The sequence below is a fragment of the Heterocephalus glaber genome, unplaced genomic scaffold (assembly GCF_053883595.1).
Source record: "Heterocephalus glaber isolate CG9 unplaced genomic scaffold, H.glaber_assembly_v1.0 deba00001579, whole genome shotgun sequence".
NCBI lineage: Eukaryota > Metazoa > Chordata > Mammalia > Rodentia > Bathyergidae > Heterocephalus > Heterocephalus glaber.
The window spans coordinates 11,242,156-11,269,104 of NW_028258360.1; the positions used below are offsets into that span (position 1 = coordinate 11,242,156).

At 60.4% G+C, this 26,949-nt stretch overlaps 2 protein-coding genes across 5 annotated transcripts; both read right to left on the reverse strand.

Annotated features, from left to right (window-relative positions):
• Positions 1 to 540: 540 nt before the first annotated feature.
• On the reverse strand, positions 541 to 12,910 carry LOC106010571 (uncharacterized). Of its 3 annotated transcripts, none has more exons than XM_013077266.3 (2): positions 12,437 to 12,910; positions 541 to 4,272 (listed from the first exon to the last, which is right to left on the reverse strand). In XM_013077266.3, the coding sequence occupies exons 1-2, from the start codon at positions 12,826 to 12,828 to the stop codon at positions 729 to 731; spliced, it is 3,936 nt and encodes a 1,311-aa protein (XP_012932720.3). In that variant the 5' UTR covers positions 12,829 to 12,910; the 3' UTR covers positions 541 to 728. The 3 variants fall into 3 exon arrangements, with proteins under 3 accessions (XP_012932720.3, XP_087049301.1, XP_087049300.1); XM_087193175.1 differs by lacking the exon at positions 12,437 to 12,910 and adding an exon at positions 8,558 to 8,692; XM_087193174.1 differs by lacking the exon at positions 12,437 to 12,910 and adding an exon at positions 6,883 to 7,197.
• On the reverse strand, positions 12,902 to 25,883 carry Adprhl1 (ADP-ribosylhydrolase like 1). Of its 2 annotated transcripts, none has more exons than XM_021239350.2 (7): positions 25,555 to 25,883; positions 21,152 to 21,316; positions 18,190 to 18,315; positions 16,796 to 16,936; positions 14,734 to 14,864; positions 14,290 to 14,422; positions 12,902 to 13,322 (listed from the first exon to the last, which is right to left on the reverse strand). In XM_021239350.2, the coding sequence occupies exons 1-7, from the start codon at positions 25,784 to 25,786 to the stop codon at positions 13,165 to 13,167; spliced, it is 1,086 nt and encodes a 361-aa protein (XP_021095009.1). In that variant the 5' UTR covers positions 25,787 to 25,883; the 3' UTR covers positions 12,902 to 13,164. The 2 variants fall into 2 exon arrangements, with proteins under 2 accessions (XP_021095009.1, XP_004858549.1); XM_004858492.3 differs by having other exon boundaries at positions 25,503 to 25,832.
• Positions 25,884 to 26,949: the final 1,066 nt, after the last annotated feature.

Below are 26,949 nucleotides of genomic sequence, written 5' to 3' on the forward strand. Positions count from 1 at the left end.
CTTTCCCATGGTTGCTCAATTGTGGGTCCTGATTAGGAGGCTGGGCAATGGTCCGTGACTCTGTTTACCGCTTCCTCACAAGAGCAAATACTCTAGACAATGGGAAACAGTTCAATCCGTGCAGCTCAGGCTGCAGCCAGGACGGGAACATAAGCAAAGAAGTCCACAGCCCAACAGGACTCTGGCGATGGGGCTCTCCTAACCGCCAGTTTCTGAGCAGCAGCAGCTGGAGTCAGTGGACACTGTTGTGACTCCCTGTGCTTGCTGGGCATCTCCCGTGGTCTGTGGTAAGGACCAGCAGGTTCTTGACCGAGGCCCAGATCCTGCTGAGCCTCTGACTCTACCTGGGGCATCCCTGTGGCTTGGGTCATGCAGGGATGGAGAGCAGGTGGGGAGCAGAGGTCCCAAGTACATGAAGGGTGCAGAGAGGGTGGGCGTGCACTGAGCTGTGCCCTCCCGGACCTGGAATAGCAAAGGGACACGAACAGCAGCAGGCCCAGCCCGGCCCCTTCCTCGTCCCAAGAGGAAAACGCAAAGCTGAAGAACCTGCACAGCGCCATGCAGGATGCACTCCCTGGGTCAGCCCAAGGCAGCCTGAGGTCAGCCCAGGCAGGGGGAGAAAGGGAGAGGGGAAGATGAGCACAGACATCGCTCCTAGGAGCACCTGGAGGCAGGGAACATCGAACGACTCCCCCATGCTGGCCAGGTGCTGGGTCCCAACTGGGCTCTCACTTGGGTGCCTCCAAGATGTTGCTGGCCCCGAGGACCACGGGCCTAAAGGACAGGTCGAAGGCTCTCTGGTCACTGAAGCTCTGGGCTTTGTACTTGGCGAAGTGCACCAGCCTCCTGTGCTGCTCCAAATCTGACCGCTCCCTCTCTGGCCCTGGGGTGACTGGGGCCCCTGCCTGGGCTGGGCCCTGTGGGGCCTGGTGGCTCCCCACGTCAGGTGGGAGCAGGCCAGGGCCGTCCACGGGCTCTGGGGGACAGGCTTCTGTGCTCTGGTCCCCTCGGGTGGGATGCCTGGTGCTCGGGCTGCCCTGGCTGCTGATGCTGGGTGCTGGTGCTGAGGTGTCCCTGCTGGTGCTGACAGTGGGTGCTCCCTTGGCCACACTGCCAGGCTGGTCCGTGGCTGGGGACACAGTGCCCCTGGCCCAGCCCTGGGCCTGTGCAGCTGGGGTCACTGCAGCCCATGTACCATCTCCCTGGGCCGGGCTGCTCCCCCGCCCGACCCTGGGCCCCTGCATATGCTCCTGGTCTCGGGCTCTGGCAGCTCCCAGCTTCTCCCTTGTTGCTGGCTTCTCGATCCCTGCCAGGTCCAGAGCTGCCCAAGGCCCTGGCTCGCACCCCCCCACCTCCTGGCCCACAGGTGTCATCATTGCTCCAGGACTATCCCACTGTCCTATCTGCTGTGAGTGCACAGGCCCACGGTGACTCTCTGGGGGCCCCATGCCTGCTGGGGCTGGGGCTGGGCCTGAGCTCTCGGCCTTGGGGACAGCCCTGGGCTCTGCCTGCCGGCCAGGGGCAGCAAGCTCTGGGGCTCTCTGGGTGGGCAGGGCTTCCTCCGTAGGGGCTGGATCTGGCTGGCCCAGGCTGCAGCCCTTGGAACTCTGGGGGTGCCTGGCAGTCGGTGTCTGGGACATCACGCTGTTACACAGAGCACTCCCTCCCATGGAACGGACGTCCTCTGCAGATGCACTAGGGCTGCTCACTTCCAAGTCGCTTGGAGCACACGGCCGTGGCACCACAAGGGCAGGGCAGGGCTCAGCTGTGTCCTCCGGATTCGTGGTAGGGGGTGGCCTTATGGGGGCCTGGTGCTGGGCCTGGCCCAGAGTGTCCCCTTCTGTGGCTCCTATCCTGTGCATCGAGGGCCTGCTCGGTGCCAGTTCACGGGGGAGCCCCCCTCCTGCAGTGGCACAGGGGCATGCAGACAGCGCTCTGCCTCCTTCCTCATCCAAAGCAGTCAGTTCTATTGTCTTCCTTTCCAGGGCCTGGGCCTCAGCCTGTGGTGCTGTCTGGGGGTCAGCTGGTAGTGTTTTCTGGGGACCTGCAAGTGGAGCTGTGGGACCCTGGGCCTTCCCTGCAGCTGTTGTCTCCCTGGAGGCTGGGATGCCTGTCTTGGGCTGTTCACCTTGCCAGGGTGGTCGGTTCTTGCCCAAGTCAGTGCTGGGGTTTCCTGGGGCCATCCCCAGGGGCAGAGCCGGCTCTGTCGGGAGCCCTGGGGGCTTTTCTTGGCCACAGGAGATGCTCTGGTCCAAGGAGGTAGGACTCTCAGGCTGTCTGCAATCCTGGGGCACTGCCAGCAAGGAACCTCTCTCCTGGGGACCCGGCCCTGGCAGGCAGGCAGGGGCAGGGGAAGCGTGGGCGCTCCCCGCTGGATGGCTTTTCCACGCTGTGGGGTGATGGGACAAGGGGGCCTTACTCAGCATCTTAGTTTCCTTCGATTCTGGCAAGGCATGGATCTCGCCACTGTACACAGAGACGGTGGGTCCTGAAGGCCTGGGCTGGCTGCAGGGGTTTCCCTTTCCAGTAGATCTTGGGGGCTCTGGCGTCAGGACCGTCTGTGGGGTGTTGTGGTCCATGCCCGCCGCATCTCTCAGGGCTCCCTGAGGTCCTGGCTCTGCGGACAGGGAGCTCTCTGACACCTGGCCTGGCCTGCTGAGCCCTGCCAGGGCTTGGGTGTCCCTGCTGCCTGCTGCCACAGGGCTAGGGGCCGCCCTTCCCATCACAGCCTCTCCCTGTGACACCAGAGGGCCCCGGGCCCCGGGGCTCAGTGTGCTGCGCTGGGGTGTGCGTACGGCTGGCATCCGGGGGACAGCAGGGAGCCGCACGGTTATCTGCGGGGACCCCACACCTGGCTGTGTGTGCTGCCACGCCTGCGGAGCTGGAGGGGCTGGGGGCACACAGGGCTCGGCCTCCCGCTGAGGCTTGGGTAGCCACCCCTGGGTGGCAAAGAGGAGCTCTCTCGAAGAGGCCAGAAGAGTGCCCTCTGCCTCATCCTCAGAGCCGCACATGGTCATGGGGACTTGGGGGGCCTCCCCTGCGCCTTCCTCTACCCCGGGGATGTGGCCTGCAGCCCCTGCTGCTGTGGGTTCCACCGTCCTGTCACCTCCAGCTGGCCTAGCATCCCTGGGGCTGGCAGGACGGAGCAGGGCCACAGCGGGCATATGGCCTGGAAGGGCTCCATCTTTGCCGGAAGCACAAGGGGATTCTGACTGGGGAGCACCTGCTATGCTCAGGGCCAGGTGGGGGTCCCACGGAGCCGTGGCCTGGGGCACAGAGGACTCTGAAGGCTTCCACTGTCCTCTGGGATCCCCGCTCAGGATGCCCAGTCTTGGGGTTTCATTCCCACCAGGCTCTGCGTGCCCCACGCCGGGGTATAGGCTGGCCTCTGTCCTGGCCTGACGCCTGGCATCCAAGTGACTGATCTTGGTGCAGCAGGACAGCCAGCTTCGGGGGCTGCCCACCACAGTGGCGATGCTGAGGGCCGGCAGGGGTTCAGCTGTGCAGGCCAGAAAGCGGGCAGGGGGTGTCCTGGTGCAGCTGGCGGCCATGGTGGCCGTGTGGAGCACGCGGGGCTCTGGCCGCTGTATCCTCCTCCGCAGGGCCCGGCTCCTCCGGCCCTCCCTGTGCACTGGCAACACCGTGGGCTCCGGCTGGAGGCCGCCACTCTGCTCGAACCTGTCCCGAAGCTGGGCGAGAACGGTGCTTCTGCCAGCCACCTTCAGCAGCGGGCCCCTGGTGGAGCCAGGCCTCAGGCTGGGCAGGCGCTCGCGTGCTTCCTTCTCCTCCGCAGCCAGGAACTTCCTCAGGCTGTTCTTCACCGTGCTCTTCCCACCTGGGCTGCCCCAGCAGGGCTTCTCTCGGGCTGCAGGCCTCTGGCTGGGGCTGCTGGTGCTCCCCTGGGCCTTCTCCAGCAGTTTGCTGATGGTGGCGTTCACGAAGCTCCGGCCAGGCCCCTGCCTGTCCCTGGAGATCAGCCGGCCCACCTCCCGGGTCCTCTTCAGGGGGGGCTCCCGGCCCCGGCCCATGAACTTGGCCTGCAGAAGCTGGAAGCGTGTGGGCCGCCGGCTGGCCTCTTGGGGCAGGGTGGGGCAGCTGGCTCTATGCTCCCCGTCCTTGGCCTTCGGAGGCCCTTCAGCTCGGTCCAGGACGTAGAGCAGAAGATTGGCCAGCAGGGCGCGGGCTGCCTCACTGCTGGTGTAGCTGAGCCTCTTCCTCAGCGCCTGTGCATCCATGGACACTATGTCTCTGTGGGTCTTGCTGCTCTTTGGGCTGTGGGAAAAAGAAATGAATGGTTATACATTTCATCCCCATGGTCCCCAGGGAACTCCACAGAGCTCCTGGAGGGGAGCCCCATGTTGGAAGCACCCCCAGGATCCATAGGAAGAGTGTGAGTTGGGGGCCTGGTCTACTGGGGCCGTCAGGGACCCACAGCTGTTACCTGGTAGGCTGCACTAGCCCTTGTTCCCCAGCCCTTGGAAATCCAGGCCCGCGTTCATCGGCTTTGTAAAAGCACTTTGGAAAACCACTCTGCGTGTATAACATGCTCTCCGATAAAAAGCATGTATTTTGCTTGCACAAATAGGCAAGAGAGTTCAGTATAAAAAGTGTATGTTCTGTGTCCTCTGCGCATCTCCCAAGGAAAGATAACATTAACAATGTGCTGAATTCCACCTCAATCTAAGGCCCAAGGGCAGAGAATTTGAGGTGATCTGCAGTCGCTCCCCCTCTGGGCCTAGGCTGGAGGGGATGGGCTATTTCCCCACTGAGCTCTTGGGCAGGAAGTAGCTGTTGCAGAGGGGTGCTGGTCCCCCAGGAGCCAGCACCACAGAGGGAAGAGAAGCGGGAGCCCCAGGCTGGACAGCACCTGTCCCACACTTCCCTGCCAGGCCTGGCTCCTCCGGCAGGCTGAGGAGTTCCACTCCACGGTGGCCTGGATCACAACAGGATGGGCTCCCTGGCAGCAGGTAGGGGCCAGAGCCGCCTTCCACCTGTCTGGGTGGTGACGGTAAAATGCACCCTGAGTTTTGGCACTGTAGTTGCACCTATCCGGGGTTCATTCTATAGAGTCAACCAGAGACATAGAACACAAATTTCAAGGGCTGAAGGGTCTTGGCTGTGCTAATTATAGGATTATAATCCTATCCTTGGAAGCATCCTGGTGCTGGGGCATGGATCAAAGCAAGAGCAGTCACCTACCCTGTATGGGGCTGGGGTCATCCCAACACTACAGAAATATGTGTCAACAAACACCCCGATGTCTGCCACCAAGGATGCCCAAATAATGGTGGATCCATAGACAGGACACGGTGGTGCCCAGCTCCACTCATGATGGAAACCCAAGCGGTCAAGATGAAGAGATGTTGGCCAATTAGAAGTGGACTGGCAGGAGAGGAGAGAACAGCTTCCCCAGAAGAGGGAGTCTGATTTTAGAAGCCACACAAACTCTTTTAAACAGTTACCAGGGGGCCCTGATGTCAAGGTGGGGTTGACAGGGCCGTCTCTCAGGGTAGGAGGGCTTCTCCCAAGCCCCTGCGAGATCCTTGACATCCTGTGGGCCCCACCTGAGAGCCACTGAGGGGCCCGAGGTGCCTGAGCCTGGCTCAGCAGTGCCCGTGGAAGCACAGGGTGGATGAGACACTGGGACAAGAGCTGCAGGCTGACACAACCAGGCCCCGATGCAGGAATGGCACCCGTGTGAAAATAAGTCTGCGTCCAGCCCACATGCCACTGTTCTGAGTAATCAGGACATAAGTGCCAGCCCCCGTCCAAGGAGCTGAGGTGTCCTCAGGAGGAGAAAGGGACCCCAAGCTGGCCCTGCTGCCCAGCCCGGCATGGACAGACCCGCCTGCAGCCAGCATCTCCAGTTTCGAGACACCCAGGAGCCACGGATCTCAGCACTGCAACGGCAGGTGGGCCTAGTTTTGAGGTCCATGTACCGGGAGCTGTGTCCCTGCTTTCCTGCTGGGCATCTGGTGCCTCCCTGCCACCGGTGCTGTTGCCCCAGAAGAGAGAGACCTCCCTTTCTCCAGGGAAGTTCAGCCTCCAGACGCTGTGGACAGCGGGACTGAGAGTTTTGGGTTGAAGAGAGCATTCCGTGGCTCCCTCCACAGCCCCACGCATCCTTCTAGGCCTCGGAGGACGCAGCTGTGCTGGCCCTGGGGTCCGGGGAGGCTTTGCGAAGCTTTGTGGGTTTGGGGGCCCAGATGTTCCTGTTGCTGGGCTGAGACGGTGCCATAATCCACGGCTGCAGCATGCAGCTTACACGTGGGCAGCATCTTTCACTTCCCAGGGCTGCGTAATACATGGGCATCTGCTAATCAGTGGCTGCTTAGGCTCAGCATCTTGGGGCTGGCCCCTGGCTCAGTCCCTGACCCCTCGAGTTCCTCCCTCCTGTTTCCCCTGCCTCCGACCCAGGCGCCCCGGGCACCCGAGGCCACCTTAGTCGCACACCCACCCCAGCACGCATCGCAAGCAGTCAGGTGTGTCAGACACGTCCTCCTGCCCAGGGAGCAGCCCCCCAGGCTCGCCCCCCCCCACAGGTGGCAGAAGAGCATCCTTCCTCCTGCCAGGAACGGAAGCCCCGCAGCGAGCCCCACCCAGCACGTCCTGCCTCGCCTTCCAGCCCTGGTGCTCCTGCTCTTCCTATGGACACTGCCCTCCCACCTCAGCACACACCCGCTCACCTGCTCCAGGGGCCTGAGCACAGCACCCAGGGTCCCGCACACACAGGGCCCCGGCGTGGCTCAGACCAGGACGCGAGCTCCAGCCAGTGCCCTGGGTCTCAGCCTCCATCCCTGCTCTGCCACGGGTCTGAGACCCTCCCTCGGTGGTCCCACGACCTGCCCCAGCCGAGCTCCGTGACCCAGGTCACACACGTACCTGTGGCCAAATTCCCGGGAGCCAGGGGACCTGCGGGTACGCCAGAGGGAGACCTCGCTCTCAGGGGCCGGCCTCGCCTGCCCAGGTGGGAGCACGTCGGTGGAGGGCCCTCGTCCTTCGGGAGCTCTGAGCTCCCCTCCCAGGAACTGACAGGCTATTCCAATCATCTGCAGGACTTCTCAGGCTGAGTCACTAAGATGACTGCAATGGCTGCCAGCGGTGTGCCGTGGGGACATTCTGGTCGTCTGACTAATGGCTGTGGCCGTCCCTGCTTCCCTGGACCTCATGTCTAAGCCGGTGCTGGCTCTCGTCCCTCTCCCTGGGTGGGCGATCTGGAGCAGGTGGGTCACACACAGGCCATAAGCTATCTGGACACTGTGCCCCACAGGGCCGTGGGCGCCCCTCTGGGTGCGCGTGCTGGGGCAGTGACACATCCCAGGGCAGGCAGAGTAGATCCCATGCTGGTGAACTTCCTGTGTGCCCTTCCCACACCAAGGAGCCACAGTGGTCCACGTCCACCAGCTGGGCGTCTTGGCTCAGGCCTGCCATGGTGCCCCACGTGGGGTCCAGCGCCCCCTGGCAAAGGCCAGCTGTCTCCTTGGTAGACACAAAACTCAGCCCAGCTGGAGTTCCAAAAAGCTCCACCACACTGCAAGGACCTCAGAGCAGCAGGTCGGACCCTTTTCTGAGGCTTACCAGCTGGACAGGGAAGAGGGGCTGGGCCAGCACCGTGGACTCCTCTGGGGAGCCTCAGGGGCCCAGCCGCACACCCGCAGCAGGAGCAGGGCTGACAGAGAAGGGCTGGCAGCCATGACCAGGCAGCAGTCGCTCATCCTCGGCCTGCCCTCTGTACCAGCCACCAGCAGCGCCCTGTGCCTGTGGAGCCTGGGCGCTCCTGTCCCCACCCTCCTGGTGAGCTCCAGATGCCCACATGTCCTGGGCGCCTGGCCCTGTCTCAACTCCCCCGTGGGGTGAAGGCACTGTGGACCCCAGCGGTCAAGGAACTGGAGGGACACAGCTCTGAGTGTCTCCAAGACACCAGCCCCGTCCAGGCCTCCCCTGTGACTGGCACCTCGGCCCGCTGTGGTCCCGCGCCCAAGCCCACGTTGGGCCAACGGCCCAGCCCTCCCCAGCAGCAGCTGCACACAAGGCTGGGCCTGGGACCAAATACCTCAGGCGCTCGGAACAGCAGCCACAGAGCAGAACCTCCCTCCAGGGCCAGCACAGACATGGGTGTGCCAGCCTTCCCGAGTCAGCACCAGCGACCCTGGCTGGGAGCGAGGTTATCTGAGAGACAAGGAGGCGGGAGGCTTGCCCTGTGGGCATCCAGGCTACCGTAGCCTCTTGGGCTGACATGGTGTTCACAGTGGCAGCCTTGCCCACCCCACCTTGAGACCCCTGGTCCTCCCCATTACTGCCCAAGGCAGCTGGGCCTCAACCTCCACACCCAAATCCCCTGATGTGCTGCCTGTGTGACCTGCTCAGAGAGTTCATCCTGCTCCAAGCAAAGTGGGGCCTCAGATGAGCTCAAATCAGGCTCCACACAGCCCCCAGGAGGCCCCACGCTTGTCCTGAGGGACCCTGGGTGCCTGTGGCAGACACTGGTTTAGAAAATGCATCTGGGCCCTGGCGATGGGCAGCCACATCCGGCTGTCTGAGGACGAGCTCTCTGTACCTGCTAGGTGCGTCTCTCCTGGGCCCTCTGTAGGACCCAGCCGGCCCAAAGCCTGCTGTCTGTCTGTCCCTTCTTTGGCTCCTATACTCAGCCTAGAACATCCCTACCACATGCCCAGGGCACTGTGTGTGCACCAGGGGACTGTCTCTGGGCGATGCCTCTGCTCGCACACTGCACGCTGTGAGGCTCAAGGTAGACCAGCAACAGGTCTCCCGGCTCGTGGTGGATGCTGAGTGGCCAGCGTGTCCTAGCTCCGTGGCTACTTCCTCCTGGCGTGTCTACCCTAAGCCATGCAGGCCAGGAGTCAGCTCCCTCTGCGCCCTCTGCCTGGAACATGGGCGGGGGCACCACAGACCGGGCCACTGTCTGCCCCCAGCTCATGCACCGGGGCTTGGCTGCTCTTCCAAGCTCCGCTCCAGAGGGCTGAGTGGCCCAAGGATAGGAACACTCAGGGGCACCCACGGTGGTCTCCTCTGTCCTGCCCAGCTGTTGACAGGCTGGTGCCCCACTAAGCGCTGATCCAGCCCCTGGAACAAGGACTCCACTTGAGCCCACAGATGACAGATGATGGGCGACACAGAGCTGCGTGTCTGCTCGAACCACTGGAGTCAGCAGGGCAGGGTCGCTCGAGAAAGTTCCTTCTAAAAAGCCCAGAAGACCGGGCGGCGAGGGTTCAGCACGAGCGTGGCGAGATGGCCTGTGTCGTCCTCGCGCTGCCGGGGCCAAAGCCGAGCTTGCACTCCAGCAGGGAGTCAGAAGCTGTGCGCTCACGGTCACTCTCAGGACCGCTCTCGCAGCAAACAGCTGGAACCGCACTGCTGAGTCAGGGAGCTGAACTCCTGGTCCTGGAATCAGACAGGCGCTTCGGGGTGGCAGGCCAGGTGCTGCTGTGTGGGTGCCCTTCGAGGCAGGGAGGCACAGTCCGTCAGCAGAGGGCTCCCAGGCGGCCTTCTGGGGCCTGTGTTGGGCACACCGCCCGTGGCACCAGCTGGGCTGGTTGTGGCAGCCGGGCGCCGAGCCTCTCCGGTGTAAGTGAACAGGACAAGGCACCCGGGCAGAATGCAGCTGTCACTGCAGAGCGGGGGCTGTCAGGGGGCCACAGCGGCGTGTCGGGTTAGACTCCTGGCGGCGGCAGCATGCGGTGGTCGTAGAAGAACGCGTTCTTGACTGAGGAAACTCACTGAAACGTGGGCGGTCGAAGCAGGGGCCCTCGGGGGTGCGTCTCCAATGGCCCAGCAGCGTGAGCCCGTGGTCCTGCTGTCTCCAGCCCCGTGTCCCTGTCTCTGCATCCGTGTCTGTCCACGGGCATCTCTAATGTCTCTGTGCGTCGGCCTCTGTGCACCGTGTGCCGTGAGACCAGAGGACAGCAGCCACGTGTGGCCTGGGATCGGCGCTGGTGAGCGGGGTGGAGGGAAACGCTGCTGTCTAGTAGTTTCGCGACTTTTTATGAGTTTGAAAGCACCGGAAAACAACACAAACAGGAAAGGAAGGAAGCAAAGCTCCGGTGGGACACGTGGCCCTCACGGATCCCCGAGACACAGGGTCTCGGAGGCACTCGAGGCTCTGGGACACTTGGGGTCACTGCCAGGGCTTCCGCCTGAGCCAGGCAGAATGGTCCCCCACGGGCACGAGGGGCCACACGAGGCCTGATGGCCCCGGGGTCACCCGCAGTGGCCCCTGGACAGCAAGGTCAGGAGCGGCTGAAATGGCTGTGTGCTCATTGTCACTGCGGCCGCCTTCCAAGCCGCGGGCCTGGATCGAACAGTTCCGAGCCGCTGCTTCTCGCTGTGCGAGTCCTTCCCCATCCCTTCTGTGAACTCAGTTTGTCCCTGCTTGCTAACTGGAAATGAGTCCACACAGCAGGGACCGTCCCCGGGGGCGCAGGGCCAGCGCCGTGACCGAGGAGCCTCCCCACACGCAGGGCCTCGGGAGGGTCTGGGCCGTGCACGTGGACTGACGTCATCGGTGTTTCCAACCCCTGGGGCACCAGCTTGGCTTCCCACTCACAGTGGCCGCTCTAAGTTCCACCAGCCTGGAAGGGCAGGACACGCTCGGTGAAAGCTCCTTTCCCGGCTCTGCTCCTGGTGAGATCTCGTCTGCCTCCCTCACAGAAAGTGTGGGCTAGGGGAATAACCGCTCCAGAGAGTGGCTGTTACCACGACCGGCCGTGGGTGGCTGGAGTCCAGGCTGTGGCAGTGTAGGCTGTGCCCATTTTACAGTGCGTGTTTTAAGTTTTACCATTACTTCATCAGTGTCCTTTTTTTAAAAAGAAAAAGAAATAGGGTCTCATTGAATTGCCCAGGTTGGCCAGAGATCCTCTTGTCTCAGCCTCCTGAGTAGCTTGGATTGCAAGCTCCACCCTGTCTGGATATTCAGTGTCTTTTTCAGACCTTCTCTTGAATGTTCAGTCATCTCACCTCCAAGATCTGCTCCCTGCAATGTCAGAAGGACCACATCTGTCAAACCTACCTCTCATCTAGCTTTCGGGTAGGAAAACCTGAAAAATGACTTTAAGTGCACATGAAAGATTGTCAGCCATCCAGTTTGGGAAATAAACTCATCAAACTCAGCGTGAAGTCCAGAGACTTGTGTCTCCCTGCCCAGCCTCTGCCACACTGCTGGTTCTCACACAGAGCCTGTGCATGTGTTGGAGGCCACAAGTGGCTGCTGGGGCCCAGCTCTCTCCTGGGACGCCTTTGCTAGCAACCTGAGCCCTAGGTCCTAAGTCCCAGCTTCAACTCCACATCTCCAGCCTCTGAGAAAGAAGGCTGGGGTGGATCAAGCAGAAATCAGGGTACAGCAGGCCACATCTGCAACCCACACCTGCCTCGTCCTCTGGTGTGCCCCTGCAAGGTAGAGGCACTGACCCCAGCCCTGGGCACCAGTGAGTGGCCGTGTGGGTCCACGTGCGCTTGGTCAGATCCACAGTTTCTTAGGCCTTAGAGAAAGAACTCCACCAATTAAACTACAGAGCACAACAAAATATAGGAAGCACCACAATTGCAGAAAGATCAGAGAAAGAAAACCCACATCCGAGCAGTGCAGCACCACTGTGCTGCTGGCAGAAACCGATTTCTTTTCAGAAGAGGTGAGAAAGCAGCATTAAAGGTGACGTAAAGAGCAGAGGGTTAAAGATGTTCGCAAAATGAAAGCAAGCCAGACGCAGCGGTGCATGCCTGTAATCCCAGCTGCTCAGAAAGCTGAGGCAGGAGAATCACAGCCGGGAGGATCTGGCTACTTGGCAAGACCTTATCTGAGCAAAAGAGTGGAAAAGGTGAGGACGCAGCCCCGTGGTGGAGCCCCTCTGGTTCAGTCCCCACGGCCACACCCACAGAGTGCATCAGTCACTCCGAGGCGGCGGGCGTGAGAGGACGGAAGGTCTCTGCCGCTGCGCACGCTGAGCTGGGGTGCTGCGGAGGCCTGCACGTCCAGTGCGCCCTGCCGGGGTGGTGGTGGGGTCTTTTCCTGGCAGACCGCTGTGGGAATGGTGCGGCCTTGGGAATGGTTCCCGCCAAAAGCAGGTCACTAGCTGACTCGCTCAAGCACAGTCCACACACAATGGCTCCGCTCAGTGTGGAAGCCTCCACCTCCCTGCGCTCAGCTCCACCTCGCCCTGGAGCAGGCACGGGGCCTCCACTGGAGCAGCTTCCTAGCCCAGGAGCACCTTCCTCTCCAGCTGGCCTGGGAGGGAAAATGGCCACAGGACAGTGCCACTCAGACTCCAGCACACGGGACCCTGCAGATGGTGCCCTCACTGTGCCGCCCACAGCCCTGGGCAGCTGTGCCAGAAGTAGCCCCGCAGGAGGAGAGGCCTGGCCTCCATCCAAACCCTCAGCAAGCCCACGCTCGCGCCTGCCCGAAGCTCCGAGCAGAGAGTACCTTGTGGGACAGAACGACACTACAGCCACAAGCCGTGCGGCCCCAGGCCCAGCACAGCAGACGTGCCAGAGTCGCCAAAGTCGTTTAGGCAGACAGACCCCTCCTGCCCTCCCCGGGGGAGCCTGCAGGTCCTCAGTGCAGTGTGACGAGAGGCCCGAGGGCACAGGCAGGCAGTGCCCGGAGACCTGTGCTCCTGGCCTTCTCAGCGAGTTTTTCCGAAGACTGGTTCCAGAGCTGTAGCACAGCAAAACCTGCTTCCCGAAGGCCTGTGGCGTGGGTGATCCACATGAGCACTGCCGCCCCAAGCCTGAGCAGGCGGCAGACGCCCCAGCCTTCCAGACCCGCGAGGAGGAGGTGGAGAGAGGGAGCCAGGTGCTCGGAAGGAGAAGCATCGCAGCCAGCGTTGTTGGGGTGAGAGAGCGGACAGCATTCACTAGTCTCGCAACAGAGTAAAGCACACCACCGTCCAGGAGACCAGTCTTCAGGCTGTATTTGCAGAGGCACGCGTAGCAGGTCCAGAGTGAAATGGAAAAGCTCTAGGCTCCTCTGAGGTCAGGAAAAATATTCTTGTAGGACAAACAACGTATTCCATGCAGCACGCGGTAACACACGGTTACAGCCCCATTCCTCCCCGCTCCCGGGGCAGGGAGGTTCAAGGGGGTGTGTGCACGCGTGTGTGTGTGCGTGTGTGTGGACCCCAGGGCGCCCTTCCGGGCCGCAGACACGCTTTACTTCTCCTCTGAGGACCGGCGGTGCAGGGCGGTGCCCAGCTCTTCCAGCCTGGCCCTGTGCTGCAGCTCCTGGTACAGGCCCCGGGGCACGGCGTCCAGGCCGTGCAGCAGGCCAAACAGGCAGCCGGCGATCGTCCCTGTGGCACCGCTCTCCCCTGCAACGCAGACACAGGCGGCCAGGGCTCGAGCTGCCCGGACCCTCGGCAGCCCACTGCGGCCGGGCCAGGACACAGCAGGGCGGTGCCGAGCCAGCCGCGAGCAGGACCAGCCCCGAAGACGCCTGCCTGGTGGCAAGCCAGCCCACACCCATGCGACACACAGCCACTGACATTTGCATCTACATCCTGGCACCTGCACACGCACTTGTACCCACACAGAAGCTCCTTCGCACACACCGTGCACACCCACACAGGGCACTAAGCTCGCACACGCGCAGCCACACGCACATTCGCTCTCCACGCACACAGTCAGTCCACACCCACGGTCAAGCCCACACCTGTCACACTCCGCACAGACTCCCACCACCCCACCCCAGACTCACGTCCGCACGCAGGCGCACTGGCAGCCCAGCTGGGCCCTGGAGGAGAGCTGCTGAGGCGCCCACCTGGCTCCCTCTGGCTCCGTGCACCCGTGCTCTCTCCTGGCCGCACTCTCCCTCAGCTCCCTTCTCCCCCGGTCCCCAAGCCACCTGGGCCCGCCTGCTTTCAGTCTCTGGCTCCGTGCAGCTCCTCACCTACTCCCCTCTGCTCAGGACCTCTTCCTGCTGCACCCCACCTTGGGGCACTGCCCCTCCACAGGAGAAGCCGCTGTGGGCCTGGTGTCAGCACTGAGTGCCCACCCCACCCGCCCACCTCACACTCAGTCCCATGCGGTGGCACCGCCAGGAGGAAACCAGCTTGGAAGCCAAGCGGCCCATCCAGGACCCGAGCATGGGAGGTTGGAGGCCACACCGTCGCTCCAAGGGAAGTGGCCACTGCAGTACCGTGGTGGCCCGAGCAGCACCCAGTGGGGTTTGAAGGCCGGGGCTCGGGGTGCTGGGGGCCCAGAGGTGGTGTGTGGAGAGCCTCACAGAGGGAGCTCGGGCCCCCCCGCCGAGGGGCTCCAGGGTGGAGGGCGTCTCACCTCTGTGGAACATGGCCCGGTGGCACAGCTCGGCCCAGCTGCTCCCTGCCGCGAGGAGGGCATCGTAGGCGATCATGGGTGCATCATGGCCCCGTCTTCCCCCTCGGCCTTCGGAGCTCCACTTCTTGTAAGTCTGGCAAGAGCTTGGGTCAAGCCATGGCCCGAGCAGAACACATCCGTGCAGACGGCCCAAGGTCCGGGGTCCCTCTGCAGCTGCTGTCCATCCATCCGCCATCTGTCCACCCTTTATCCGACCACCCAGCCTCCCTCTGTTTCTTCCCCTCACCTGGGATGCGGCCCCTCAGCAGCAGAAACTAGGCTTGAGAGTATCAGCACCCACCCGTGCCTCCACCCCCATGCCAGTGTCCGTCTGTCCGTCTGTCCGTCTCTGTGCCCACCCACTCTGCACACTGAGCTTGCAGTCCCGTGCTGGCTGCGACTCACCTTGTCCCTCTCCTCTGCACTGCCGTAGTTGTCGGGAAAGTGAGCTCTATTCTCCGTGTCATCACTGATTTTTCTCTCCTCCAGATAGAACTGCCATTTAGCTTCGAAGTAAAACCAGTGCTCCTGGTACTCTAGACGCAAGCACAGGAGCGTGGCTGGGGCCATTCTGTGGGCAGCTTGGGAGGATGGAGGGGTGTGCCCAGGGGACATGGCCAGAAACAGGCTTGAAGCCCCGGTGGCCACCCTGGCCAGCGGGAGGAAGCTGGAGATGACAGTGGGTCCTGCTCGAGCTCGGCAGGGCTGCAGTGACCCAGCGCCTTCTCGTAGCAAGCCAAGTGTTTTCACTCCGTTAACATGGCACCTCCACAGCAGGGGCAGGAAGTCCCGTGCTCTTAGTTAATAGCTGCTACCCAAGCCCCGGAAACAAGCGGCAGCCCCTGGTGGCCCTGCTGGTGAGGAAGACACACCACAGGGTGTGCTTCCAGTGCTCTTCCAGTTTCTGAGCCCTTAGGCTGGGTCTGGCTGCCCTGCGCCTTGAGGGAGCCAGGCACAAGGGACACGACTGCAGAGAGTCAGAGCCTGGGACAACGTGGAGAGGGCCAGAGGGCTCTTGAGTTGCTCTGGGCTTGCACAGTCACCCGTGCCACCCCCTAGGGTCATACCGAGCCTGGGACATGGGCAGTGTGGGCACACAGCACCCTGAAAGCAGGCTGTGGTCAGATGGCTCTGCCAGCAGCCGTACAAAGCCCGGCCAACAGAGGGCCTCTGGCCCCTCACTGTCCTGGGACCGGGAGTGGCCCAGGGGAAGGTGTCCTGAGGGTCCAGACCACGCTCCTCTGGCTGCCTGGGAGGCCTGGACTGGGTGTCCCTGTCAGAGGACTTGGGACTCCAGGTAACAAATCTGACACCAAACAGAAGGATCCCTGGGCTGATCTTCAGAGCCATCCCTGTCTGGTGTACATTTCAGTCCCCCAAAGCAGGGTGTGGTGCCCAGGTCATCTGGCCAGTGGGCTCCATCCTCATGAGGCCCGGATGGTCCCACAGGAAATACCGAGGACAATGGCCTTGCTCAGGGTGCTGGGCCATGTGGCTCTGCACCGAGGCACCTGCTCCCCTCCACAGGGCCCCCACTGACCCTGGGCCTGCAACGCTGGAAGGTCACAGCTCCGCTGCACCCCGCCACAACCACCAAGTCCCGGAAGCTGGGTGCTGCAGCTGCGTCCGGTGGTGGGGCTCATGGTGGCCGAGCCCAGGGCAGGGGGACAGTCCTGAGACAGGCTGGCACCACCACGGGCCCAGTGTCCTCCAGGGCTGTGACCAGGTACAGGACAAGCAGGTGGGTCCTCATAAAGCTGTTCCAGAAGCCTCACCCTTGAAGGCGGACGCTGAGGCGACCCTCAGCCTGGGTCTCAAGGCTTCTGCCTCAGGCTAGTGAGACAGACCCCACCCTGCCCCTCTGCTCCTTCCCACCAGGATGCCAGGCAGCGACAGCAGCGCAGGAAAACATCCTGGGGCGCGCGCCCTGCGGCTCACGTCTCTCCGGGAGCTGAGGGCCCCTCCCCTGAAGGTAAAAGAACCTTCCAGAAGCACTGGCCTTGGGGTGCACCCTGGGCTCCTGGCCCTGACCGGGGCCCCGCATCCAGCTCCCCATGGCTCCCCTCAGCAGGGCCATGACACCCGCTCCCCCAACCTTAACTTGGAGGACTCCTGGGACCTCTGACTGACAGGCTGGTAAAGTGACAGGCATGGGGGCAGCAGGCTCTGGGTGAGCGGGGTGCAGATGCCCCCTGTGGGCAGGGTCTCGGGCTTGTGGCAGGGACGTGCACATCTCCAGGCTGGGCGGAGGTGAGGCAGGGTGTTTGGGGTGCAGGCGGGCCCCCCTCCCTGGAGGACGCGTGCCCCTCTTGGCCTGACCACACTGGGTCAGTGGAGACTCGGCAGGAACCAGCTCCTCCTCACTGCTGTGGTCAGCGGCAGGGGCCCCACAGCGATCAGCAGCGTTCCGGGCAGGCGTTCCCGCTGCCAGGTGGGCGTCACCTGTCTCCGGGGCCAGCTCGCTTACCCGCCGTGTGCCGGATGGTCCTCTTGCAGTACCCCTCGGCCAGCGGGACAGCCCTCAGCATGTCTCGCCCCCACTGCACCAGTGGTTTTCCTTGCACCGCATAGGACGCAAACAGGGCTGTGCACAGGGACCCGAGGAAGCCTGGGCATAGAGGAGAGGCAGCTGTCACCTGGCCTGGGCACAGACTGTAGTTGCGTGCGTCCTGACCTCGAAACCCTGGCTGTCCAGGGCAGCGTGGGGTCAGCTCTGCACTGGACCTCGTCAGGTGAGGACTGGACAGCCAGTTCACGTGGCTGCCCACGAGACTGATGGCCACAGGGGCTCTGGGTCTCCCCACACCCCAGGCAGGACGACTTCATGTGAGGGCTGACCAGCCCAGCTGCGTCCCCTGGCCCCTGAGTGGCCTCCTCAGGGATGCAGACATGGTGGCGCGGCTGCCAAGGTGGCTGACACTGGAGAGGGGAGTGGGGGGCATTTCCAAGTGTGTCTGCAGGCCCGCAGGCCCAGCCCGAGTGGATGAAGCCTTCCACTAGCGAGTGTGTGAGGGGTGTGCAGGTCAGCGTGGAGACACACTGGCAAGTGCCACAGAAGCTCGAGCTCAGAATGCAGGTGCCTGTGTTCCTGACGGTGCTTGAAACCTTGGCATTTCTGGGGCTGAAGGTTTGATTTTGGATTTACTACTAGTTGAGCCCATCAGTCAGCAGGGGCCCCATGAGAACTCCTTTCCAGGCACCAGGTTTTGCCCACAGGCTGAGTCAGAAGCTAAGGACAGGGGTCGCAGGCCTGGCACTCCTGGTGTGGGCCACGGCCCCCAGCAGCTGCCTGGAAAATGCCATGCAGACCAGGGCTGCTCTTGCCCTTGCTTGGGCGCTATCTGGGGGATGCACGAGCGAGTTCGGCTGCACCAGCCCTGGAAAGGTGACCTTGGAGGCTTCTGCATTGCAAGGCTGAGGGGGAGGGAGTGACCCAGCACCTCCTCATGCCTCCTGTGGCACCTCCCAGGGCCAGGTGCTGGGTGGCTGACACCTGCTCTCCATGAGGACGTGTCCCTCTGGGTGACGCTCACACGGAGGTGGAGAAACCCCACAGCACTGGCCGTGTCCTGGGACCACGTGGGAGACTCAGCCCACTGGTGGGTGTGTCTGCCATTGTCACTGTTGCCTGGCACCGGTGGGGAGACTGAGGTGCAGCTGGGCCACCAGGGTGATGGCTCCACCATGCCCGACTCAGCCTGGAGCCCAGCATCAGAACCTGTGAGAATCTTCAACCTGGCCTCCTAGCACCTCATGGGAAGTGGCCCTAAAGCAGAGCTGAAGGTTGAGAAATGACCCAGCTCTGGGCTGGGCTGGGCTCCCACACTGCAGGTGAGAGAACACACCCCAGTGCTGCCTCACCTGTCGGGTGGTTGTGGGTCATCCGGCCGCACTCGATGCTGACCTCCACTAGGGTCTCCAGCCGCGCCGGCTCCCAGTACCGCATGCCAATGCACATGGCTTTGGTGGCCGCTCCAAACCCCGAGCCTGTGTGGGAGCACCCAGATTCAGAACACACCCCAAGAAGCCCACCGCAGCAATTGGGTTTTATAAGGAAACTTATGTGACAACATGCTCATTGGAAGGTCATTCGAACAGGTGGACACCAGCAAACTGTCACACGGAAGGGAGGCTCCACTGATGCGGGAAGGCTATGCAGCCACTGAAAACAGACTTCGGATGGGCTAGGACTGGCTCGGAATGGGCCGCCCCCTGGGAAGACAGAGGTAGGCTGTGTCCACCCTGTGCTGTCAACCAGGCAGGCCTTTTCTCTCTAAAGACAGCTTCCCTGAGTTACAGCTGGCACACGGTGCATGGCACAGCCCAAAGCTGCCACCAAGGCTGGGAGAACACGTGCACCTGAGGCCCTCTCCTGGGCTTGCACCTGGACTGGAAGGCCAAGGGCTCTGCACTTCTCAGCACCCCGTGAGTCAGCTCTTACTTCGCCTGGCTTCTGTCAGTCAGCCTAACCGCCTTGAGACGCCTCCTATGTGTACGCAGTTTACCTTCCTGCTGCTGGCGATGCAGACACTGCTCGGCTGTCACCCATTCACCTCTGACGGGCAGCTGGATGCGATGCTCCAGCGTCGGGTGCTCCAGTGTGGGGAGCAGGGCCCGCTGGCTGGATTTTTGTGCAGCCCCGTGCTTTTTTCTCTCTCGCTGCCTGCTCAGGAGTGGTTCCTTGCTGTGGTTTATTTTCATTTTCCTAATGACCACTGCTGCTGGGTGGCTTCTGTGGCTGTCAACACCTCATGTGGTCTTTGGCAAAGTGTCTGAGCCTTCTGCCCGCTGCAGATGGGTGGGCTGTGGCCTGCGGCCTGCTCAGATGGCCCCAGCCCCCCTCAGACATCTGCGGTGAGACTTTTCTCCCATCCCACTTCTCCGTGCTCCCTGGAGTCTCTGAGGCACAACCGTGAGGCATGGAAAAGGACTTAAACAAATCTGGTCCAAATTTGGTGGGAATTTAGTGGAAAGCTAAAAACAGGCTCCAAACAGGCTCCTGCTCGCTGGAGCACAGCTGCGTCTCTCCCGTGAGTGTTAGGTAGGATCCCATGCAGTCTTTTTCGTGGTTCTCTGTAAGACACGAGCCGTTTAGGCCTCCTGGTTCTCCAGAGGGAGCTTTGGTGGTTTGTGCCCTTCAAGGGCTCTGTCCGCTTCTGCTGTGCTGTCAGACTCACTGGTGTGAAGCTGGTAACAGCGTTTCCCTCTCTTCCTCTCATTTCTGCAGGTACACTGGCCTTACCTTCATGGTTGGCACAGGTGACTCATCCTCCTCTTTTTTATTGTTTAGCTAGAGGGGGTCAGTTCTTTTTTCTTTTTTTCTTTTTTTTGGTACTGGGGATTGAACTTGGGACCTTGTGCTTGTGAGGCAGGCTCTGGAACCACTGAGCTAAATCCCTGGCCTAGTTCTTTTTTCATTACTGAGGATTGAGCCCAGGCCTTTTCACTGACCTACACTCCCAGACCTCTTTTAAAAATTTATTTATTTATTTGTTTATTTTTGGCACCAGGAATTGAACTCAGGACCTTGTGCTGGTGAGGCAGGCGTGGTGCCACTGAGCTACAACCCTGGCCCATCCTTTAATGTTTTTTTTGAGACAGGGTCTTATCACTCTGCCAGGCTGGCCTTACACTTGTGGTCCTCCTGCCTCAGCCTCCTGAGTAGCTGGGATGACAGGTGTGTGCAGCATGTAAGCATGTCATCCCAGTGAACGCCATGATGACCCACCCTGTATCACAGTGACATTGCCTTCTCTATTTCTGGCCATACTCTTTGCTCCCAAATCTACTGTGACTATTAATACAGTTACTCTCTCTGGTTTCTGCTTGTGTCACCTGGGGTGGACTGGGCCTCTGCTAGCTGGGCACACATCCCACCGGGGCCACCCACAGCCTGTGGCTTTCTTGGACAGCACTTGCATGTGCACCCTTCCCATCTTTCTGCTGTCCACCTACTGAGCTGCGTTTCCTGTAGGCAGCACACAGTGGGGACTTGATTCCTGGTCCAGCCTGAGCCCTGGGCCGTTGTTTGGGGCTTCAAACCCTTTACATTTGATGCCACTATGGATATGGTTGGGTGCATTGAGAACTCTCTCCACGAATACCCTCTCTGTGAGCACAGCAGGGCGGGGCCAGGCGTACTGCTTTCTTCCCCAGTCTGTGGTAGAGGGCTTTCCACATCTGCAGGGGAGCCTGAGCTGCTCATACACAATTCAAAGTGCATCCTTGGGCTCTTGTCTCTGCTCGTCACTTTAGAGCACCGTCCTCCTGGGTCCTGAGACTCCTGGGGGAGACGGAGGGGAGCAGAGGGTACTCCAGTCTGTGACCCTGACTGACAGCATCAGCCTCTCTTCCGGGAGCCTGGCACCTCTTCCCAGCCCTTAGGCAGCTCTGTGTGCTCCTGCACCTCGTGGAGACGTCTGGAGACATCAAGGTCGGTTGCAGTCTCTACCTGCCCTGGCTGCCCCTCCAGCTCCCCCATGACTTTCTCTCTGACCTTCTTGGGCTGCCAGAGCAGCTGGCCTGTCCTACCAGTGTCTCTGCCACTCTTGTGAGCCCCTCCTCTCAGGGACAGCCCTGGCCAAGGCTGTCTTGGGGGGTGGCTCACCAGCAGCATAGACCACTTGGCCCTGGCTGCAGCTTCCAGCCCCACTCACCCGAGGAGGCACAGGACAGGGCCAGCCACCTCCACTGCACCCCCCAGATGCAGCTGCACATGGAAACCGTTCTTGAAAGTGAACCAGGGACGGAGGACAAAGCACACAGGGGAAGCCGGGTGCCGTGCGGACAGGCGCCCAGCTCTGGGATAGGATGGGCTCCTGACCCTTTTCACTGAAGGGCGTGTGCCAGGCCAGCAGGTAGTTGTCTGGCTTCAGCTGTGAGCAGCCCTCCACGGTGGCGGGGTCAGGCTGGTGCTCTGGAAGCTTCTCGATGGTCTCTACGTAGCACCTCACCATCTCACGGTACAGGTCGTCCAGGCACCAGTAGTCTGGGAAGGAGAGAGGGGCAGAGCGGGGATAGGCGTCAGTGTGGACACAGCTCTGTCTGCGGCACAGGCCTGGCCGACAACTTGCTTCAGGCCTCACTTGATGCCCGACACAGAAGGTGGCTGCACGCATGTCCTGCCCCACGTGACAATCTGGGGGTGTGAGCACTGATGGCTCCGTCCATGTCAGGGCCACTGTGCTGAGCCTGGCTGCCCTGCCTTGGGTGGGACGGAAGCCGGGCCTTGCCTGTCTCTAGTGCCAAACTCTGCTGGCTTCAAGAAAGCCAGGGGCCCTGCAGTGCCACTCTGCCCAAGTTGTGTCCCACCCTTCGAGACACAATCTGGGGACAAGTACAGGAAGACACGTCCAGGACCATGGGCCTGAGGGACAAAGAGCCAGGCCAGGAGGAGACCAACCCTCGGCCCACACTGTACCTGGACTGCTGCATTGTAGGAGGCCAAATGTGAGCCTCCCACACTGGGTCCTACTTTGTCATTTTTTCTGAGAAAAGGCTCAGGGAGGTGATATCTTCTTGCAGGAAGAGCTCTCTGGCTGGGACATTGGTCCACAGCTTGGTGGACAGCACACACCACTGAGACTGGAGTCCATGGGCCTGGCCACCCCCAAGAACAGCTGTGCAGGAGGGAGCTTGGGGCTGCAGAGGGGAGGGCGGTGCTGTCCACAGTCCTGTGACAGCCGGCAGCAGGACTTCACTCAGGGCCACAGTGCCACTCAGGGAGTCTGGTGCCCTGTGGGAGGCAGCCTTGTTTTTGCAATGTCTGCCCTGTCTTGGGGGGTGGGGGTAGGAACAGAGGAGGGTACAGATGCTGAGGGCAGGTGTTACCACCTCAGGAAAGCTGCAGACAGAAGGCCCAGCTCAGGGCATAGGAGCCAGGGCTCCTGGGACAGGAGTACAGCATCCTCCGAGGGAGGGACAGTGCTGACAGTCTCCCCCGAAGGCCGTGAGGCCGGGGCTGGGCAGGAGGGTGATGCATGGACAGTGCGAAGCCCTGGGTGTGGACCCCACTGTGCCTCTGACCTTACCAGCCCTGAGGGGCAGGAGAGAGGGTGCTGAGGGCCTGGGGGGCAGAGTGGCTACGCCTGTCTGCACAGGACTGGGCTGAGGTGGGGCCGGGGTGTTCAGGCTGCCTGGAAGCCCAGCCTATGTAGCTTTCCTGCCGCTGAGGTCAGCTTACAAAAGGCCTTCCTCCCTCCACCTGGCCTGCCCGCCTGCCCCTCCAAGTCCTTAAAATAATGACTTTTATTCTGGAATCAGATATCAGGAAATCCCAGTGTGTAACTAAAGCTGAATTTTAAAAAACAACAAACAAACAAACAAAATAAAGTCCATAAATACAATGGCATAAAGAGCCTTGGTTTTTCAGGTTAGAATCTGACTAGAAATGTGTTCTCCAGCTGTAGATTCCTGGGCTGCTCTGCGTGGTAGGGCAGCAGTTCCACTCCATGTACCTCCTTCCCCAGAGCAGGCCTATGGCACTGAGCTAAAGTCCTGATGGAGAAAAGCCGATCACCAGGCACAGCCTCCCTGGAGGGAGACAAAAGGACCCCACATTTCCCTCTGTGCTCTGACTGGTGATGAAAGTCGAATGGGTAGGGTGGCCAGGAACATGCAATGAGCCAACCCTGAGACCCCAAGGCCAAGGACACTCAGGGACAAGGAACGGACCATCATGCCACCCAACAAAGCCTGGTCCCTAGCAAAGGTGCACAGCTGCCGCATGCCAGACTTTCGCCTGTGCTGCTGTGCAGCTAGGGGCCGCAGGACGCTGTCCTGACCCTCCCAGGGCTTGGCCTCTCCTCGTGTCTTCTCCCTCACGCAGTCCTAGGGGCCAACAGCCCTGTCCTGGTTCTCCCCAGTGAGCCTCATTCCCTGGGGTCCTTAACACTAGGGTGCAGACAGGACAGGCTGCCACCCCGGAGCCTTGGGCAGTTTGTCAACCCTCACTAATGTGGCTCCAAGACCCCTGTAATGCGCTACACGTTGCCACTTCAAGAAAATTAGATGAGATTTCAACTTTGAAATTTAGAGTTCAAAAAAATATGCTTGGTTTAGTTTCTGAAGAAGCCATCGATCGATAAAGGGGCACACCTGTCACTGCTTTCTCGTGACCCACTTCTGAGAGGCCAACGCAGGGCCCATCACTCCCTGACCACCTGCCTTCATCTGCCCACTGTCACCACTGGCAAGCAATCCAGTTTCTCCCTGAAAACCAAGGTGCCAGGTGCTCCCCCGAGTGTCCTGCTGATCCAGTCTCCTCACTGGCCACCCCGCCAGTGCCAGCGCTTTGCCGAGTGACCACGTGGCCATGCGCAGAATGGCTGACACCAGGCCACCTCCACCGGGCACATGAAGGGACCACTGTGTGGCTCTGGTGTGTGGGACATCAGACAGACGCAGGCTTCAAGAGCAAGTGCCGACAGACAGCACAGCGCACACAGCAGCTGTGTTTTCGAGGACGTGCATGGCTCGAGCTCGGGGTACTGCTTTCATGCTGTTGTCCACAAAGGCGCAGCAGCCTGCGGGAAAATACCAGGAGCTTCGCCACTCCAACAGCCTCCACTCCTCAGCTCGTGGACAGGCCTAGGCGCTCTCCCTGGTTATTTTGGGACCAGCCAAGGGCATTCCTACTCAATGACCACAGAAGCAGGAAATATTTGGGTTTCATAAGTGTGTGCCTCACCCCTTTAACAAGCTGTGACAGCTTATCTTATCAACATGTTTCAGTGCTCTCCACAGTTATTTAGGGATCAGTGGAGAGCATTCCTACACAGCGACCGCAGAGCTAAACTGAGCGCATTCACGGCAGACAAACGGAATGGCGGAGTGTAGGTGAAACCCCATTGACTTGCCATCTGCTGTCAGGGCTTAACGTCTCAGGGAACACGATGCACAGGAAAACTGTGTGATGAGTTCATGAACCAACTATTTCTCTGAAACTTATGTGAACCCTTGTTGATCCCAAGATCAACCTGCTCCTTACAGAATAGTTTAAGAAATTACTGCTTATGTCCAAACTTGCAGCACTTCCTTAGAACACATCTGTGTACAAGTAGTGTCCAAGCTGAATCATTCTGGCAGATATTTTGACCTTAATTTGTGGGGAATAGTGGTTATTTTGCCATTGTTTCTTTAAAGGCCACTTTGCAGCCGAGTGATGAATCCACAGCAGAACTTTAACCTTCCTCCTGTTTTCCTCTTGTGTAAGCTGCACACACAGATGATGCAGACATCACTAGGCCGTCTTAGAGAGTACCTTGTCATGTCTTAGAGATACCATTTCTCCCCAGCCCAATACCTCATCCGAAGTCCCTCCAAGTACAAATACATATCCTGAGCCCCGACCGCTGACATCCCACACATCTGTCAATTAATGTTACCCAGAAGTATTGTTCCTAACAGTGCCAAGGGCACTGGACTCTGAAACAAAACATCAGTCCCCCAACAAGGCCTGCTGTGCTTACAAGTGAGATGGAGGGACAGCAGGACCACCGTGACCTGACGCCAGGGCTCGTGGGATGACATTTCCATACCCTCCTCCTATTAGGGTCAAATAAAATCTCAACTTTTCACCAGTCCTTTCGCCTTCCCCTGCTGCTCTCTCGCGGTGCATCAGTAAACACTTAACTGTTCTCTGTCCCTTGACTATCGGTAAACTTTCCCACGTGGCACCGGCTCATCACATGCTGCACCTCGCAGTGTAGTTCGAGGGAATGGAGACACAGTGCCCAAACAGTATCATCTTTATGGGTTCAAGTTTCAGACTGGCTTACATTTTATGTTCTCTGCAATAAACTCAGAGCAAGCAACTCAGTGTGCAGTGGCCAGCTTCCTGCAGACAGCTAGGCAAGAGGCCGCCTGGCTCCATAGCTGGTGAGCCACAGCATGGGCCTGGTTCACACTCACAGTGCCAGCCGCTGCTTGCAAGTTGAATCTTAATTATCTGCAAAGAAAGTAATGCCACCCCTCAAAGAGCCACTGCAGGAGAAACGTGACCTGCTGCCTGCCTGATTTGCTGAGGGGCACTGGACGCATTAAATTGCCACTTTCGGCAGTGGCATCAGGTAACACGATTCACAGGCGTGCCTCCAAGGCTGTCCACACTTACTGTGAACCGGAGCAGCTGCCCCCATCCCCCAGCACAGCTAGCAAGGCACTGGGGAGCCAACCTGTGGTGAGGGCCTCAGCAGTCGCCATGTGCATGATGGTGTTGTCACTCACTGGCCACTTCCCGGGAGACAGCACGAGATGGTCCAGCCCCCCGACCTTCTGCAGCTCCTCCTGGACAGAGCCTAAAGCACTGTTCTCCCTGCAGACGTTGCCGTAGCCGAGCGCATCGCCCACGCTCCCCAGCAGCATGGCAGCCTTGAACTTCTCCATCTTGGGAGGCGGCTCCTCTGGCTGGGCGCCGCTTTGTCCTTCCCTGGCTGCCTTCAGCCCTCCCTGCTGACATTTATACCGGTCACTGTATCACCGTCTGGCGTCCTCTTAAGTGGCCAGGCGCTCCTTTCCTGTCTCTGTAGGTGGCCCAGTAAGAGGCTCTGACCCCACCACGTGGGTGGCTGCTGGGCGCTCGCTGGCTCCTGTCGCCTCCAGCGCCACAGCACAGGCTCGGTCCTCGCTGGCCCCTGCAGGGGACCCATGGGCGGCGCAGGTGGAAACCGGAGCAGCTGGCCAGCCCATCCAGCTGGGAGGCGGTCTCTGCCTGCTTGCTGTTCCCTCATCCCAGGACACCTCATCGCTGAGGCTAGTTTTCTTTGCCATTTCTGGAGTCTCAAATAAACCCACCATGCTACCTTGCCATGTACTAAAGTTTCCCAGAAATCTAATATTTGCCTTGTGTCAGTTTCATTTAGGAAAAACTGTCTTCTGATAAAATGCTGTGACAGCTTTAGAAGTGCAGTGTGAAGGAGAGGTGGGGCTCCCCGCTCCTCAGGCAGGATCCCTACGCCTCTCCCCACTCGGTGCTCTGCAATTCCACCTTGGGTGGGGAAGCGCAGCAGCAACTACAGAGCCGAGAAACCTCTGCCTGCTAAGTCAACATTCACAACTATGGGGTGGGTGAGGCAGAACACAAACCAGGTCCCTGGTTTGAAATGAAGACACCCAGACGCCAGGTGGCTGCTTCCTTGGGACTTCGAAGGTCGCCTGATAAGCATTTCAGTGTGCAGCCGCATACTAAGATGGCCTTCAGCGAGCACTGGTTACACTGAGGTTCTGGTGTTCCACTGGCCAGCTCAACTCAGAGACACTGAGACTGTCCCTCAAAACAAGAAGGTATGCAGGCTCTCTGCGCCAGCCAGACGGATGGACTATGGAAGCCGGCAGGGCTGCCAGCCAGGAGGCAACAGGAGCTTTCTCAAGAATCCCTGGGAACAACTTCCACTCTCTTGAGCCTCCTACAGACAATGAAAAGGTTAACTCATTAATTTGTCCACTCGGAAACTATTTATGATCCCCAGCATTTTACTAGGAACCGTGGCTATGGCAACAGAGCCAGAAGCAAGCAGTCTCACCCCATGGAGCCTGAGGCCTGAACTGCACTGAGACATCTAGCATGACATGAACTTTATAGCCAAGAGCATGGCGACACCTACTCCAGACCCTCGGCAGGTC

What these genes read in the sequence shown, in the direction of transcription:
- LOC106010571 (XM_013077266.3), bottom strand. Translation starts at nt 12,828, where the DNA reads ATGCTTCTCCTTCCGAGCACCTGGCTCCCTCTCTCCACCTCCTCCTCG. An exon ending in GTGTCGTTCTGTCCCACAAG is followed by an intron (nt 4,273 to 12,436) that starts GTACTCTCTGCT and finishes TTTTTCCCACAG; the next exon opens with CCCAAAGAGCAGCAAGACCC.
- Adprhl1 (XM_021239350.2), bottom strand. Translation starts at nt 25,786, where the DNA reads ATGTCAGCAGGGAGGGCTGAAGGCAGCCAGGGAAGGACAAAGCGGCGC. An exon ending in GTGCAGAGGAGAGGGACAAG is followed by an intron (nt 14,423 to 14,733) that starts GTGAGTCGCAGC and finishes AGCTCTTGCCAG; the next exon opens with ACTTACAAGAAGTGGAGCTC. An exon ending in CCGGGCCATGTTCCACAGAG is followed by an intron (nt 13,323 to 14,289) that starts GTGAGACGCCCT and finishes TCTGCGTTGCAG; the next exon opens with GGGAGAGCGGTGCCACAGGG.